General features: G+C 45.4%; 5 protein-coding genes across 5 annotated transcripts; 2 read left to right on the top strand and 3 right to left on the bottom strand.

The window, feature by feature from the left end:
• Positions 1-534: 534 nt before the first annotated feature.
• On the bottom strand, positions 535-2,520 carry N7478_008666 (putative glutamyl-tRNA(Gln) amidotransferase subunit A; the record flags this gene model as incomplete). Its single annotated transcript, XM_056924880.1, has 7 exons — positions 535-1,086; positions 1,146-1,269; positions 1,318-1,739; positions 1,797-1,896; positions 1,950-2,023; positions 2,083-2,181; positions 2,242-2,520. 7 exons carry the CDS (start codon positions 2,518-2,520, stop codon positions 535-537), a joined length of 1,650 nt encoding a protein of 549 aa, XP_056777606.1.
• A 904-nt stretch (positions 2,521-3,424) lies between these two features.
• On the bottom strand, positions 3,425-5,133 carry N7478_008665 (putative di-, tri-valent inorganic cation transporter; the record flags this gene model as incomplete). Its single annotated transcript, XM_056924879.1, has 10 exons — positions 3,425-3,481; positions 3,541-3,783; positions 3,849-3,928; positions 3,988-4,288; positions 4,341-4,444; positions 4,503-4,583; positions 4,644-4,791; positions 4,855-4,899; positions 4,950-4,999; positions 5,052-5,133. 10 exons carry the CDS (start codon positions 5,131-5,133, stop codon positions 3,425-3,427), a joined length of 1,191 nt encoding a protein of 396 aa, XP_056777605.1.
• Positions 5,134-6,101: 968 nt separating this feature from the next.
• catA (catalase catA) lies at positions 6,102-8,397 on the bottom strand (the record flags this gene model as incomplete). The annotated part of the gene is made up of 3 exons (XM_056924878.1): positions 6,102-7,658; positions 7,719-8,144; positions 8,200-8,397. 3 exons carry the CDS (start codon positions 8,395-8,397, stop codon positions 6,102-6,104), a joined length of 2,181 nt encoding a protein of 726 aa, XP_056777604.1.
• Positions 8,398-10,716: 2,319 nt separating this feature from the next.
• Positions 10,717-13,267, top strand: N7478_008663 (uncharacterized protein; the record flags this gene model as incomplete). Its single annotated transcript, XM_056924877.1, has 6 exons — positions 10,717-11,146; positions 11,191-11,558; positions 11,611-11,651; positions 12,326-12,632; positions 12,688-12,863; positions 12,919-13,267. 6 exons carry the CDS (start codon positions 10,717-10,719, stop codon positions 13,265-13,267), a joined length of 1,671 nt encoding a protein of 556 aa, XP_056777603.1.
• A 1,294-nt stretch (positions 13,268-14,561) lies between these two features.
• N7478_008662 (Major facilitator superfamily domain general substrate transporter) lies at positions 14,562-16,591 on the top strand (the record flags this gene model as incomplete). Its single annotated transcript, XM_056924876.1, has 4 exons — positions 14,562-14,827; positions 14,898-15,168; positions 15,236-15,578; positions 15,654-16,591. The coding sequence occupies 4 exons, from the start codon at positions 14,562-14,564 to the stop codon at positions 16,589-16,591; spliced, it is 1,818 nt and encodes a 605-aa protein (XP_056777602.1).
• Between the last annotated feature and the right edge of the window lie 800 nt (positions 16,592-17,391).

Here is a 17,391-nt window from a genome sequence, read left to right as displayed (position 1 = left end):
AGAGATGGGAGGAAAGGCTTCCTCCCACCACCACCATTCTACGTCAGAATACAGCCGTATCTTCCTTCGTTTCTGTTACCTACGTACGTGCTAGTGCGTATCTGTAGCACCCATCAACTTCGGGGTTTGGAGCCCAGGCATACTCCGTCGACTCTAGGTAGCTGAAATTAGCTTAGGATGCACCTCTCAGTCCCGGAAATAATCCGGAGATATTGAAATAATTTGTTTTCCCATCACCTTATCTCATTTAGTAATGCATTCTCCATAATTTCGTAATTACGTTCACGCTGGCCTTCACTTTCCAAATCTGTCGAAGAGTTATACATCTAAATCACCTTGCTCTTAACAGTTCACAAGTCGTCCATGTGTATACTGACTCATTGCATCTACATTGAAGTTCTTTTTCTCATACTAGTAAATTTCTAGCCCAAACTCCCATGCGGAAAACGACTATTCCATGGAGAAAAAAGGAGCAGCAGCATGAATTTGTTCGCTCAGAATAGTAACTTGTATGTCTCTTATTTAATGTCAAGATCAAAGTTTAGACTGCTTACTACCGTCCTTGATAATCTCATCGACCAATTTAGCAGCGGCCAGAGTCTCCTCATCTTTGAAGTGTCTCCCAGCAATCTGCAATGCCACTGGCGCGCCCTCATATCTCTGGGGATCCTGATACTTTACCCACTCCCTTTCATCAACCTCACTACGCGGCTGGTATTTCTTATCTTGTTCAGTCAATGTATCCAGCGTTAAATCAACCGTGAGTCCCGACGGGAAAACAACCGAGGGAAGATCCAAAACATTCCAAATCGCAGTATAGTTCCAATAATGTGACTCGCCGTAAACAGCGGCGACACCCGGATAGGCAGGTGAGAGAATAAAATCAACGCCGCGACTTTTTATTAACGCATTGTATGCATCACGATAAACGTCGCGTTCGAGTTGTAACTCCCAGGCTTCCGGGTGTGTAAGTGATTGAGCGCGTGAAAAATCAAATACCCATTGGGTAAGGGGGAGCACAGGCTCGCCCGATTCGCGTATAAATTTGCGTTGTAGGGCAGCGCTATCGGGATAGTAAAGGCTAGACTATCAAGGGGTGAGCAATGATTATTCGCGAGTTACTTTAAGTCAGAGAAAAAACTTACAATAATCTTCCAACCATGGTCATGCTTGAACGGTTCCCAATCAACTACTTTGATTCCCGCTTTGAGAAGCTTCTCTTTTGCAAAATTAAGAGCGCGAATAACAGGTGGATGAGGACGAACAACGCTGGTTTGAAATCAGTCATAATTCCGAGAATGGTGAAATGAAGCTTACCCATCATCCCACATGATAGCGACCGTGATCTCTCGACTGGGTGCAACTGTCTTCCAAGGTACTGGCACTAGTGAAGTTTCATCATCCCATGGCTCTTGATCCATCACTGCCTTTTGAAAAAGCTCCAAATCTTCCACTGAAGAACTTGCCAATGGACCCACCACGCCGTGAATCGTCTCTTGTCCAATGGCCGCGACTTGAATTCCTGCCATTGGGACCCTCATTGATGTAGGTCGAAATCCATATGAACCACAAAATGCAGCAGGCACACGAATGGACCCACCGATATCTGTACCGATACCGAGTGGTGCACACTTGAAACCGGTCGAAGCGCCCTCGCCTCCAGATGACCCTCCTGGTGTCAATGTTCGGTTATATGGATTCAAAGTTGCTCCGGTTATATTATTGCTGCAACAAAGATGCTAATTCCCATGATATCAGTCATCTTACTTCCGATTCAAATTTCAAGATAAGCATACCATGAGTGATTGGGGCTGGTTGGTTCGGACATGGAATACGGCACCAGCGTTGGCTAGCAATTTCACTAAGTGGGCATCTTCAGTTGCAACTTTGTCCACCCTGTATATCTATGATTAGTGACAATCTCGTCATAAATAAGTAATTTGACGCACCAGGCTACATAGCCCGTATTACAGGTTCTATTCTTGAGGCCGATATGCTCCTTAATACTGATTGGAACGCCGTGCTGAACACCGATTTTGTTAGTATGCAACATATTTTCATAAGCGAAGCTCGGTTACTTACCAGAGGCCCAATCAGCTTTCCAGTTCGTTCAAAGTAAGCGTCCAGTTCTCTGGCTCTGGAAATTGCCTCATTCGCCATAAATTCCGTCGCAAAATTGAGCTGTGGACTGGATTAGCGTTTCGCCTTCATTATGAGAAAAGAGGCCGAGTTTATCCTCACTAATTGATGACCCAAGACAGCACGCTTAAGAAATGCAATAACTGTTTCTTCGGCTTTAAGACTTCCGTTTTGCATTTCAACAACTAGCTTTGTAGCAGAGAGATCTGTAATCCAGAGTTCTCGCTCACTAAGAAGGCCACTTTTTCGTGGAAAGTCAATGACATTCTTTTCTGTAGCTGGGGGAAGACTAGAAGTTGATGCGAGCCATTGATTGGGAACAGATTGACTGAGGATGTCCCTTCCTCGTTGAGCTTGGCGTTCCCAGCGCTGTAGGGACATATTGGATGCTTGTGTTGTTGCGTGGGTAACTAATTATGTATAGGATGATGGTAAAGTAGAGATGGAACGGGGAGTACAAAAGTTTAAACTCTTTCGAAGGCACTGATAAACGAATTCCGAGATTAAATAGTCTCGGTCATGCAGATCGGCTAAGGAGGACTACCTATTATTATGCACAATCGTGCAGAGCGGACTCATCCCCGCATATTGTGATAAAGGTGGAGCACCTTTAGGTGGTCGGTAACTATCCGCGCTCCAAACACTGTGGCCCGTGCAATGATACTGATTGCCCAAGTCAATGGCCACGATTTTCATGCTTATCTTCCTCTTTTGGTCTCGAACGTTGCCTGGAGAGCGGTATCTTGGCAATCAGGGCCCGCAATATTCTGATTCGAATGCACGCCAAGTCTGTTTGATCACCAGGTCTGACTGTAAAGCGGAACTCTCTAGTTACATGATTGGAAGAAGGACCCGGTGCGGAGGAATTCCGTGGGTCTTTAATCATTAATTGGAGAAAATTAAAGTGTAGGGTTGACGCTTTCTATCAAAGTCCTCCATCTGTTCTTGCAGTATCCATCTGTTCTTGCAGTAAGACGCTGTAGCGTGTAGAAATAGGCGGCTGCATCTCCAACCCGAGATCAATCGATACAAAAGATGACTTGTGAGCAAAGACTCATGGTTTGATCCTGTCTTTTGGCCAAAATAAAATCTTCTCATGAATTATGTACTTTTTGATGGGGCAAAAAAATAAATCAGCAAAAAAGAAACTCTCCCTCGGGGAATCGAACCCCGGTCTCCCGCGCTTGACGGTGTTAATGACAAGCGGAAATCATGACCACTAGACCAAGGAAGATAAGACAGCTGAGTTCCACTCGGCCACTTGGGGTGGTTGATGTCTGTGCTCTCAAAATTTGCAGTCACAATTGTAGCGAAGGAAGAAGGTGCCTATGCTGTGCCCATGCTGTGCCCATGTTCAACTTATCCACAGCAGGTCAGCCCCTCACACAACGTCCCACACACCATTTGACACCGAAACATCTCCTCCCCATGGTGCACAGCGTCATCCTTAAAATCGGCGACCACTTCAGGTTGCAAAGTAGCAGAGTGAATACCATAGGCGTGGAAACACTGATTGATTGTTTTAGCTGTTTGGAGAAAAGCGGCGACCGATGGATCAGACACAACAACATGCACAGATGCAAGGGTCTTCCGCTGGTTCAGTCGCCAAATATGCAGTTCGTGAACGGATTGTACACCGGGAACCTAGAAAATATGATATTAGTCTGATGATAAGCAAGGAAAATGTCATAACCTTAATTCGGGTCTACCTTTTCGAGATCATGTTGCACGTCCCCCAGATCTAGGCCGGTTGGTGCGCTTTCGAGAAGGATTGATCCCGCTCGTCGCACTGTAGATAAATGATAAGCCCAATACTACCCATATAAATCCCTTGGGCTGAGAGCTTACCAAGCGGAATAGATGACAGAATAATCATTATTGCGATGCCCATGCTAACGCCGGGGTCGGCATAATACCGGCCGTCGTACTTGGCAAGCCAAATAACTAAAGCGGCTGCGATGACACCGAGGTTGTTGGCCGCATCGCAAAGAACGTGCACGAGGACTCCCATCATTCCTAAATCACCATGATCATGCCCATGCCCATGCCCGTGATCGTGACTGTGGCCATGGCCATGGCCATGATCGTGGCAGTGGGTTTGAATTGGGCCATTGGGCTTTTCAGATCCCACATGCTTGTGCTCGTGATGCTTCACTCTGTTAGTGACTTGAATAGAGTTTGAATAGGAGACCGAAAAATACCTTCGAGATGGAGTCTTGTTCGTCTTCACTGCCAGTGGTGGGTGACAACCCATCTTCAATTGTCAGCGGCGGGCCGTGGCCATGGTCATGGTCGTGTCCGTGCTCTGAAAGAAAAGTATCAGTGAAATGCTTCAAAATTGACATTGTATACCTGATCCTCACCGTGAAGGAACAATGCACTTATTACATTCAAACCGAGCCCAATAGACCCAACAATCAATACTAATTTTGGGTCCTCGATACCTAAATTTGTCAGATATATACCACTCAAGTAAAATCCTCGCATCGACCTTAGGAACTCACGCTGTAGGGCGATAAATCTCTCAATAGACTGTAGGAATATACTAAGCCCAAGCGCAAACAGAAGAACTCCGTTGAAAAATGCGCCTAAAAGCTGCGCCCGTTGCCATCCAAATGAAAAGCCTTTTGGCGACTCATCCTTTTCTGACACCTATGATCTTATTAAATTCACCGAGTTTTAAGTTACAGTGAGAATGTATGAAGTGAAGCATACCTTCAATGCCACCAGAGCAATGACAAACCCCACCAAATCATTTAACTGCCATTTGTTAGTACATGCATAATTTCCGAATTGAGTTGATAACATACGTAGTGGAAGGCATCTGCAATAAGTGCCAGCGAATGTGTATAGAAACCCACTGAAACTATGTTAGTATATTCAAATGCATTCAAATAAGTGCTCTGACGAACCTGAAATTTCCCCAAGAAAGAAACATGTTGATATCGCAATAACAGCAGATAGTCGCGTCGAGCGCGATAGTCGAAACGTCATGATCAAGCGAAGCTCAAGCCTGCTTCAACGTCGAAGTCGAGGTAAAATTGTTTTTCGTTACCGGCAAATTTTCTATGATGCGTAGAGAAGTAGAGAAATAAGACTTTCATAAATACCTATTCTCGAATCCCGATCAAGGCACTATAAAAAGCACAAAAATATTAAAAAGCAGAACAAATGAGAAAAAGTCCCGAGAGATCTGGGCAAAGAGACTTTTTGTTACAGATCTTGCACACAGCATCCATGCCTAGCACAAAATAGAAGGCTGGAGTTTACCTTTGCGATGGCTGTGTAACTACTGAAATGCTGTGCTTGAGGGGGCCCGACCCCGTGGTGGTATGTCACGAAAATGACCCTGGAGGTATGCGGGAGCCCATCTACCCAGGTCCTCTCTCTAAACATTCGATCCACATCTACAATTTAATTGATTTTCGCGATACTGTCTCTAATTATATTATCCTAAAGTATTTAAATTTAGTATTCTACTCCTACTTTCGGAATGAGGTATGGTCGCTTGAGCTCTGCTCTGCACAAATAGCGTCACATAAATTAAGCTGATAGAAGGTTAGTGCCGCAGATGAACAAAACCCTTCAATTGCCAAGGTGAGAAGGGGGAGAATTTCTGAGCTCTGCCCAGCCCTACAGAAGCGTGTACAACATGCTTAAACTTTGTTGATTGCTTGAGGAATGCAACTACGCGATGCTCAGGCTGCAAGGCACCAATTTTCCATGGCATGAGCATCAGGTTTCCAAACACAAGATACCGCTGTCCACTAAAGTACAAAAAAAGGAAATCTTATGAATTTACGATGAGTAGACCTTGAGATATTGAGTTTCTCTATTTGATATAAGGGCTAAGACAATTTTCCCTAATGGACGCACAATCATTAAACTTTGAAGAAAACTTTGAAGATGATTCATATTTTAACAAATTTTTATACCTAGAGCTAGGTATGACAAGTCCAATTTTAAGCTGCAATCTGATCGGCCAGCCCATCAAGCTCACGCTGCCAGTTTCTATGTTGCGAAACATGCCAGATAAATTGCTCAGCAAGTGTCTTTGACTCAGGCCCAATATTCTGAACATCAAGCATTGCAGCAGCATCACCATGGCCCGTCACAACACCATAAGACTCAGTCAACAAAGAACCGGGTTGAGCCGTTTTCACCTCCTCTAAACCAATCTGTTTGGCGATGAATGGAACAGCTTCATTAACACCAGAGATGGGTTTCAAATGCGCGAAAGACTCGGTAATCCAGAACTTGGCGACACCATTCTTTACCAACGCGTTGGCAATATGCTTGCCACCCGGAACAAAAGTAGCATCGAAAAGCGTAGATCGCATACCAGAGAAGAAGTTATCGGGCACAACATTCTGCCCCGTTTCAGCTTTGACGCCCTGGCGCTGAGCGCCAATGGTGAAAACAGAAGCACCGCGCGCCTCGAGATTTTCTTTCATGGTAATGAACGATGAATAATCGAACCCATCTGCGATCAGAATAGCAATGCGACGAGTAGCTATGGTAGGTTTCTTGGGCATGTACTCCAACTGACTGAGACCTTTCGCTTTTTGGCCCTTGTTTTGCTTCAAGGCTTTGGTGGGAGTGTCCCCGCCGACATTTTTAGCGACCTGCTGAGCCAGCTCGAGACTTACAACTGCGACACGCTCAGACATACGCTTGTAGACGATGGGATCGTCGCAGTGGTCAAGCTCAAACGAGAAGGCCTTCGCAAGATGCAGCTTCTCAATCGGCGAAAGAGAATTGTAAAATGTCTGGGCTTGGTTGTAATGTTCGCTGAACTTCTCTGAGAGCGCACGCGTCTTGATGCCATTTTGCTTCTCGGGGTAACTTGTGAAACCGCCCTGAGCAGCGGTAGCGGGCGGGTTGGCTTCATATCTATTGGGCCAGTAGTTGACCGTTCCCTTGGTGATACGGTGTCGACTGGCACCATCACGATTGACAAGGCTCATGTATGGACAGACGGGTCGATTAACCGGTAGCTCCTCCCAGTTTGCGCCGAGACGCGAAATTTGGGTATCAAAGTACGAAAAGTTGCGGCCCTGGAGCAGTGGGTCATTTGAGAAATCAATACCAGGCACAATGTGACTGGTACAGAAAGCCGATTGCTCGGTTTGTGGGAAAAACTCGTCAACATTGCGGTTGAGCTCTAGCTCGCCGATATACCGAATTGGGACCAGCTCCTCTGGCCAGACCTTTGTTGCATCTAGCGGGTCGAACTCGAAGTCATCCAATTTCTCCTCCGGAATAAGCTGTAGGCCGAACTTCCATTTGGGGAAATGCCCCGCATCGATAGCAGCCATGAGATCCTTACGATGGAAATCAGGATCTTGACCAGCAATTTTCAAGGCCTCATCCCAAACTAATGAATGCACTCCAAGTTCCGGGGTGAAGTGAAACTTTACAAAATGACGCTTTCCCTCTTTGTTGATCAGAGAGTAAGTGTTGACACCAAAACCCTGCATCATCCGGTAAGACCGAGGGATAGCTCGATCAGACATTTGCTACATAAGAATTATTAGAATATTGTTGACATTCAAGTCAAGTGGGGAAAAATCACTTACCCAGTAATTCATATGGGTTGTTTCTGAATGTAAGTAAACAAAGTCCCAGAAATTATTATGAGCGCTCTGACCCTGCGGTACCTCATTATGCGGCTCTGGCTTAACTGAGTGTACGAAGTCAGGGAACTTGACCGCGTCTTGGATGAAGAAGACGGGTATGTTATTTCCGACGATATCCCAGTTGCCCTCTGACGTGTACATCTTTACAGCAAATCCACGCACATCACGAACAGTGTCTGCACTGCCCTTGCTGCCCTGCACAGTGGAAAATCGTAAGAATAGGGGTGTTGTACGACTGGTATCTGTCAAAACGCCTGCGGTTGTGACGTCTTCGGCGCTCTCAAATAATTTGAATGTACCAAATGCTCCGGTCCCGCGGGCGTGGACAACTCTTTCAGGTATACGCTCATGGTCAAATCTCATAATCTAAGACAAAATCGCATTAAAGATAGTTCTTCTTCCAGAATACGTTGAATCGTACCTTTTCTCGGGCAATCTGATCCTCCAATAATGCTGGCCCAGTACTCTTGTCACTAGCGATGCGTAGCGAATGATCTGGATCCGAGATCTTAATTCCATAGTCTGTTGTCATATGCTGCTTTCCGTTGAGCTCGACTGTATCTTTCTGCATGTCGGCAAATTTGCCATCTTCGGTCTTCGAATTAGCCGTAGGAGCCATATTGAATTTGCGTCGATAAGAAGTATTGGCGAAGTTAAATTAATCTGGTATATTATTGATTGTTAATTCGAAGGAGAAAAGTTCGTAACTTGAAGGGCACTCCCGCATAATATACAGGTCATTAGATTCCTCCCCCAATGGACATAAAGTCCTATAGTAATGATGTAATTATAATGGTTACCAATCACAGAAATTTTGATTTAAATCAAGTGTTCCATTGAGCAGGATTCCAAGCATACGGATTGAGTAACCAGAAGGCCGGAAAAAGATCAAAAACTGCAGAGTGGAGCCAAATTTTCTTGGTAAGTAGCATAAGGTTAGTAGCTGAGCTTGTTTCACTGCTTGACGCTAACAATTTGAAGTTTGATTACCCAGGTGGCCAGGAATGACCCAGTTTTGCGGTCATGGTGAGCCAATGCCGAGCTGCAATGCGATCATCAGCTCTGCATTAGCTTTTCTCAAACCTGTCGGGGAGGCGTTGCAAGGGAGGATGCAAAATCTATTGCGAATATAGACATTCTGATTGGCGGATCAGATTCCAAGAATGACCCTCGGTCCTCTGACGATGGCTGTTAATGCCATTTCATGTTTGTCGTTTCCTGACCTTACTATGACTTATCTACTCTCTTCTTGATGGATCCATGGATTGAGAGTTCCTTTCTTCAATTCCCGATCGCAAAGAACGTGACGTTCGAGGTTATTCCTTTTTTCCAATCCCTGACCATTCAGTAGCATTAAGTGCTTTACTAATATTCCTACTTGATTCTGCCAACGGTTCATCTTGTTTTAGCTATTCAACGTTGACCCACTTTACTATAGATGACATCATTATTAGGTAGAGCTACCCACTACCTTTCACAAGGTCTAACAGAAGACCGGGAGAAGGTCAGATTTGAAGTACGATTTTTGCATCGAATGACTTGAAGAAAAAGCTTTCTCTAGTATACATGTTGTCCTGGTTGTTCATCTCAGAGGGGAGAAAGCAACTCGAAATGTGTGCCTGATACGCACAACGGCCGCATAACTTGAAAGACCATCAACCTTACTTTGATGTTAGAACATAGATCATCTCAAACGAAGCTGTTGAATGAGACTGTGTATTTATTATTAGTTAGTTAGTTACTAACTTCCTCGAGTGTATTGAATATCGGTTCCTCTCCACGAGAAATTCTCCAACGGTTAGTCGAATTTATCAATTCTTCACATCCATCCAACAACCAACCCCATTCCGTTAAGAAACCCAGGGTACATTCCCATGAATTAACGTCCCAAGGGTCACCCCATACTATCAGACCTTTTTGCCTACAGTCTCCGACATTATCGTTTTGAAACAAGGTTCCGAGCATGTCTCGGCAAAAGCTTCCCACCGTAAACAAATCGTTTCCAAGAATAATGAGATTATCACGTAAACGGGGAAGAGGGAAGAAATCAATTGATGGTTCATGTGGAACACCAAGCTGTAGTCGTGTTGGCATCAGAGAAGGTGGTATATTTTTGGGAATCATAGAGGGCGTGACATAGCTTTCACCCGGTTGCCTTGTCGAGAAAACATGGGAAAGGGCCATGCTGAAACTGTTTGACAATAAGGCTCGCCAGACGTTAAAGTGGATCAATGATAGCAGGTGATCAACCGGCAAGGAGTAGTTTGATCGGCTTTCAGGCAGAGGTATGATTATCCTATTGGGGACTAGCATTCCAAACCCGGACTGGCTTTCGGATTCTTGCGTGTCCGTTTGGCGTGGAGCCTCATGCTGTCGCAGCTGTCTCTTTCGTAGCTCTGATTGATGTTAGGCCCGCGGCTTCAGTACTAAAATATTCATGTAATCGCTTACTGTATGATCTCTGGTTTAGCCTGTTCTGTAGCTGCCGCCTTTCTTGAGCGGATTTGGCCTTTTGCTCTCGGTCGGCATGGCTGGGCTTTGGCTAGTTACGGGTCAATTTAGGCCGATTCGCTGGAAGCTAAATGATCATAACAAACGCACCATGGTGTATTCTTTGTACAGGCATCCATTGGCCTCTATTGATATTCCAGCTAAGTCTGGTCAATGTACATCGGATATCGGATGAAAGCAGAAATGCACGATCCAGATGCTGGAATCGCCATTAAATCGGAGTCATTTCATACCGACCCCATACCCAAAAAGGACTAGCGTCTGGAGTTCTGCTTACCCGCTAGAGAGAGAAGGGCTTAGCTTCAATTCTATACCGTGAACTATTCTCATCCATAAATATCTCGTTGAGGGTGATCAACAGATATAAAAGGCCCGAGCAAGACATTAAAAAGCTACACAAGGCTCTTATCTTTGATTCTCGTTCAACATGAAGTCAGTGCTGATTACCGGGTGCAGCGATGGCGGAATTGGCGCTGCCCTATCCATCAAATTCCAACAGAAAGGATTCATTGTTTTCGCTACCGCAAGAACATTTTCAAAGATGACCGAGCTTCAAGATGTGCCAAACATCAAATTATTGGAACTGGATGTCACATCATCGATTGATATACAGTCGGTACTCAAAGTGGTGCAAGAAACAACAGGCGGGAAGCTAGATGTTCTTATCAACAACTCCGGCCAACAACTTGTGGTCCCCATGCTCGATATGACTCCTGATTTCGGGCGCAAACTTTTCGACGTAAACTTCTGGGGTGTCTTTGATATGATCCAAGCATTTACACCGTTCTTAGCGGCAGTTAAAGGTATTATTGTGAACGTGTCGTCAATCTGCAGTTACCTTCATACGCCATTCATGAGTATGTTCTCTTTTCTTAAATCGCAATTTGAATTCAGCTAACAGTCTTCATCAATTTGAAAGGTGTATACAATGCTTCAAAAGCCGCTCTCACTATGTTCGGTGAAACTCTACGTTTGGAGATGATGCCCCTAGGTATCAGAGTCTTGACAGTGATCACGGGGGCCGTCGAAACAAATATTATGAAGAACGGAAGTGTCCCCTCTCTCGATCCATCACTTCCGTATCACAAATCTCAGCAACGAATAGCCCAGCTTGCATCCGGGAATGACGGTGTCAAGCGGATGAAGAGGGAAGAATTCGCTGGGAAGTTGTTAGAAGATGTCCTTCGAGGGAGCAATGGTAAAGTGTGGAGAGGAGCTTCAGCTTCAGTGACACATTTTGCGTCACTTTTAATGCCTGTGACTATCTTGGTAAATATCTTATCCCTATTATACTACTGGTCAATGGGCTAATCGTGAACAGGACATTATTCTGTCAAGGAACAGCGGGCTTTCAGACATCTTGTAATTTGGACCGGATTCATGTTTTCTCGATTTCACTTTGGCTATTGTCAAATTCATTCGCGAGGCAGGCTTTATTTTCATATGCTAAAAATACTGAATGATAACATGCCAAGTTGCCGAGGCTCACACAACATGTCTAACTAGATTCCAAGCTTTTTATACATCAACCCAGACAATAAATAGATGACACTACTTTTCTTGGCACCTTCATCATGCTGATTTACAAAGCAACTATTTCTTATTTTTTTTCTTACGACCAGAATATAGGGACTTTTGTCAATCTCTTTTTGGCTCCTCTTCTCGGTCCAAAAGCTTTCCGGCGCGGAAGCGGACACGGCAACGGAACCCATTGCTAGTTGCTTACGGTAGAAGTATAAAGGCCTGTAAAGGTCGATTGGCCCGAGTAAACTGTGAAAGCGGACACGGACTTCATTAATAATTTACTTGCGATAGAAATATAAAAGGCTACATAGGCCTGGTCTGTAGGCCTGTAAATTGTGAGAAGCTCACATACCACGAGCTTGAAGTTCACATAAAACCTTGGAAGGCATGCCTCAACCCAATCTCATTTTTGGTGCTGGTTCCTTTGGGAGCCCAGTGGTTGGAAAGAATTTATGTACCCCCGAGAGCATACAGGAGCTGCTGGACCAGCTAAAACTCCATAATGTAGACAGAATTGATACTGCTGCTCGCTATTCACCTGGTAATCCAGGCGGCTCGGAGACATTGCTTGGTCAACTAGTTGCTGCTAAGCAGGGGTTCATCATTGATACCAAAATCAATATCCCAGATGCCAATATTGCTACCGGTGCGGGATCTTTAAGCCCTGCCGCTATATCTAAGTCTATCGATGAGAGCTTTCGTCGGCTCAATGTTGAAAGTGTTCACATTTTGCATTTCCATCGATCTGATTCTGTCACCCCTGTGGAAGACCAAGCAGCCGAGATGCATAAACAATATATGGCTGGTCGTTTTGAAAAGGTTGAGTTTTACCTCTTATTGAGACTTTTGGTGATTTTAACTGACAACGCTTCAGTTTGGGGTTTCCAATTTCACGCCGCAGGAGCTTGCTGAGCTTATCTCTGTGTGCGAAAGGAAAGGCTACATTAAGCCAAGTACATATCAAGGGTGCTATAACGCGATTGACCGCCAGTTAGAGAAGACCCTGTTTCCGTTGCTCCGTGAACATGGCATTGCATTCAATGCGTATAGGTGATTTTCTCCCTCGTTACACTTTAATAGTGCTGAATGTTAATTTTTGTTATAGGCCCCTAGCAGGTGGCTTCTTGTCAGGCCGAGCAACGCGAGGTGATTTAGAGAACTCTCGATTCTCGCCTGAAAATCCAGTATCGAAGATGTTGAATGATGAATACGACAAGCCAAATCTTCATGCTGCAATGAGAGAGCTCTTACAAGCACTTGAGCCACATGATATCAGCGGCTCGGAGGCTTGTCTTCGATGGATGTTCTACCATTCTGCCCTGGGAGATGGCGACGGTGTGATTCTTGGAGCTAGCAGAACTTCTCAAGCGGTGCAGAATCTTCAGGATATTTCCAGGGGGCCTCTGCCAGCGGAAATAGTGGGAAGAATTGATACGATCTGGAAACTTCAATAATTATGAAAAGCCAGTACTGTATGCCGACCATGCAGGGTTATCATAGTCCGAAGGCCATAAATTAGATCAATACCTTTTTTTTTTCAATTTCTGATTTGTTTATTCGTGTTGAATCACCGGCCCGCAGTAGCTTCTTCGCCAGTTTGACGTAATATTCCATCACTCGTTCTTTTTAGAGTATACGCCTACCTAGTATGCCGATTATGCAAGTCTCTCACACAACCGGGGTCTGTTTGATATTGGGACTGTCGCTTCTCTGTCACGACAGTCAAAGGGGATAGGGGATCTCCAAGAAAAGGGCAAAGCTGCAATAGTCAACTAGCCAGATGCCGTCATCAACGAGTCCTATTATCACAGCCACAATAACATCAAGAGAATTTGCGCACCCTCTCATGCTTGCTGATCGGTCAGGATCGACCAGGATCGACCGAACTAAGCCGCGCGCACAGCGCGGAAGAAGCCACAATTCCATGGGTGCCTTTGTGCCTTAATGCCTGACGGCTAAGGCGACATATTCCGAATGATTTCGCTTATTTCGCTTCCAAGATCAATTGATTATCTGATTAACTGATTGATAACCGGTCCCGTCCGTGTACGACCCCTTCCAAGAGGCACTAGTGAAAAAGTTACTAAAAGATCGTGACTGGGCTCCACTTGTCAACCCACGAAGTCTCGTGGGCGAATTCATACAATTAATTGTTATGGCTGTATCGGCAACTCCGTGACGGAGTCCGGATGCTTGGTTGTAAGCCAGTCTTTATTTACTTTTAGCTTCGTTCCTGACTTACGAGAACAATAGTTGGATATGGTCAAGATCGAGGGCTTATTTCTTCCTCTCAATTTTTTCTTTCGAACAGCTGCCCCTCTACATTGCCGCACGGATAAAAGTGGCGATAGATTCGAAGCTGACTCCTGACCCACCACACTTGCCAGGATGTTGGCGTCGATCCGCCGGCTGGGCCAGTTAGGTCGGTCGTCTAGGTGGCCTGAGAGGGTATCTTTTTGCTTTTTCTATTTTGTTTTCTTTTCCCACCCGCTCTTAGCCCTCGGTGGAGCCTCTAATGCACCAGAGAGGCAGGAAACCCAGTGATTCATTTCTTTTCAGCGAATAATGGCCCGAAGCCAAGACGGCCCCCGGTCTGCCTCTGCATCTACTCGTGTTAGCTGGTTTCCGATCGCTCGACCGACTTCGGTGATGCGTTCTCCATATGAGCGAAGATATCTCTGGCTTATTTTCTGGGTCATTTAGTATTCATGTCGTCTCGTTTCTTGGTTTTATCCACATTCTGCCACCATGGGCGTTCGACCTTTACTTCGAAGAGGCCGTGCGGTCTGGCGACACATGCTGCCGGGGGATGATGAAGATACCGACAGAAACTCTGTGCAAATGGACACGGCCCAGCAAGTTAAGAGCGAGGGAGAATCGGGTCGCCCACCAAGCTACAGTAGCTCTGCACCACAAAATATGATGCCCGATGTGCATGCGCAACATGGTGTTCAAGATGTTGAGGCTGTAACAATCACTTGGTCAAAGGGCACTCTAATTGCTGTATTCATCAAGTATGTTCACACGACACATTCCCTTTGAAAATCTCGATAAACTAATTTCTTTTCTCTTCAATCGCAATAGTATCTGGTTCATATACTTCGTCAATGCGTTTATTTCCACAAACAATACCAGTCTGAATCCGTACGTGACCAGCCAATTTGGCGCACACTCGCTATCTGCTGTTCCAACTGCTCTCGGAGATGCATTTGCAGCTGCGCTGTACCTCCCTATGGCTAAGATGATGGATGTTTGGGGTCGTGCAGAAGGCTTTCTCTTGATGGAGATATTTCTTACGATTGGATTGATTATCATGGCAACGTGTAAGACCTTTGAAGCTTACTGTGCCGCCAACGTGAGTTCCAAATCATTGATTTCGCCATATACTTTGCCAAACAAAAGGCTTACATGCAATCTACTAGGTCTTCTATTACATTGGTTTCTATGGCCTAGAATACGCAATTGATGTCGTGACAGCTGATGTTTCAACTTTGAGAAACCGTGCATTTGCTTATGCATTCACTTCATCCCCGTACATTATCACAGCCTTTGCTGGTCCAAAGGTTGCCAGCAAGTTCTACTATGAGGTCTCCTGGAGATGGGGCTATGGTTGTTGGGCAATTATCGCGCCCGTTGTTGCCACCCCCCTTTATGTCATGCTGAAATACAATCTGCATAAAGCTGAGAAAGAAGGCCATCGTATCAAGAGACCGAGTGGTCGAACAGTGTTGGAAAGTATCTGGCATTGGACTGTCGAATTTGATAGTAAGTACAGAGTATCCGACGCCTCGTCAAATTTCTGTGTGTCTAGTCAAGGCCAATACTAACCTCAATTGCTAGTATTCGGTGTCTTCCTTTTCACTGCCGGCCTTGTGCTATTCGAGCTACCCTTCGACATCGCCGATTATGCCCCGAATGGCTGGGCCTCGGGCTATATAATCGCAATGCTTGTCGTGGGATTTTCAATGCTTTTCTTCTTCGCGATGTGGGAATGTTATGTGGCTCCCGTACCTCTGGTAGGAATGGACTGGCGTCTCCTCGCAGATCGTACCATTGTCGGTGCAGTCCTTCTGGATACAACCTATCAGATCTCAAACTACTGCTGGAGCTACTATTTAACATCCTGGCTTCAGGTAAATAACGACTTGACGATCACTACCGCCAACTACATCGATAACATCTTCGATATGGTATCTGGCGTACTCCTACTCCTGATCGGATGGATCATCCGCAGAGTTGGCCGCTTCAAGTGGACATTATACATTGCTGTCCCGCTTTATATCTTCACCCAAGGCTTGATGATCTACTTCCGCCGACCCAATATGAACGTTGGATACCAAGTTATGTGCCAGATTTTCCTTGCGATTGGGGGCTCAATCTTCATTCTCGCGGAACAGATCGCCATCATGTCTACTATCGACCATCAACACGTTGCCACCGCACTAGCCATATTAAATGTGGTTGGAACTATTGGTGACTCTGCAGGATTAACAATCAGTACTGCTATCTGGCAGAACACGTTCCTTAAGGCTTTACACAGATATCTCCCAGAATCCGCCTTGCCAAATGTCAATGAAATATACGATAGTCTCCCAGTTCAAAAGAGCTATCCTGTCGGAAGTGCTGCTAGGCTTGGTATTCAAAACGCATATGCCTACACTGAGCTGAGACTTCTCGCCGTTGGGTGCGGTGTTATTGTGCTGGCAATCCCTTGGACCATGCTTATTAGAGATGTTGATCTGAGGAAGAGAACACAGGTTCGGGGTACGGTCTTCTAGGCGCCAGAAGCTGATACTTTACCGTGCTATTAGATAGAAAAACTCGTATTCCAATGACGTTTAAAATGTTCACCAATAGTTCCATAGTTCTCAGGCCTCTTTATTTACTTTTTCTGCGTAGTATATCCCATTTGGGTTCATATCAAAGCCACGCTGTAGATCTACTGATAGTGGGCATATTGCGCCTCATCTGCCAAAATAGGGTTCCTCTCGCGCTAAACATTCAAATATGGCAGATAGCTGCCCATGTGTTCTATGAAATTTGTCCCGAGGCCCATAAAAAGCGGCAACTTGGACAAAATATCTTGTGGATGCACACGCGTCACAAGGAGCAGTGGGGCGTGGTATCCATCACATACGCTAAACGGACTGGATTTTCCCTACACGGAAAAATAAAGTTTACTGTCTATTTTGCTTCTTGTGGTCCGACAGGAGACAAATGTCGGCCCGAGCGAATGTAGCCTGCGCTAGCGTTTTATTTAGTGTATGGTGGAAGAACAGTGATCTCATCTTGAAGACACCATCTGCAAGTGTTATTTATGAGATAACACCCTCTCAAAAAACCCAAAGTCCAGATTCAATGCACGCCAAGGTGGCGGTGGAAATCCGAGATCGGACACAGCCCAATCATCCAGAAGGCCGCTGTGAGCGCGTAGGGCCAGATATAATATGCGAGCTGGGGTGGAGCGCACAGCCATGTGCACATTGTGGCCTTGCGCTGGAGACCCCACTACCCGAATGAACATTGTTGCATCACCTTCTGGCGTTTCCTTGGTTCTCACGTTCTTGGTTCCTTCATA

This window comes from Penicillium angulare (assembly GCF_028827245.1).
Source record: "Penicillium angulare strain IBT 27051 chromosome Unknown utg000005l_segment0_segment0, whole genome shotgun sequence".
Lineage (NCBI taxonomy): Eukaryota > Fungi > Ascomycota > Eurotiomycetes > Eurotiales > Aspergillaceae > Penicillium > Penicillium angulare.
This window is presented reverse-complemented; position numbering and strand designations above follow the sequence as displayed.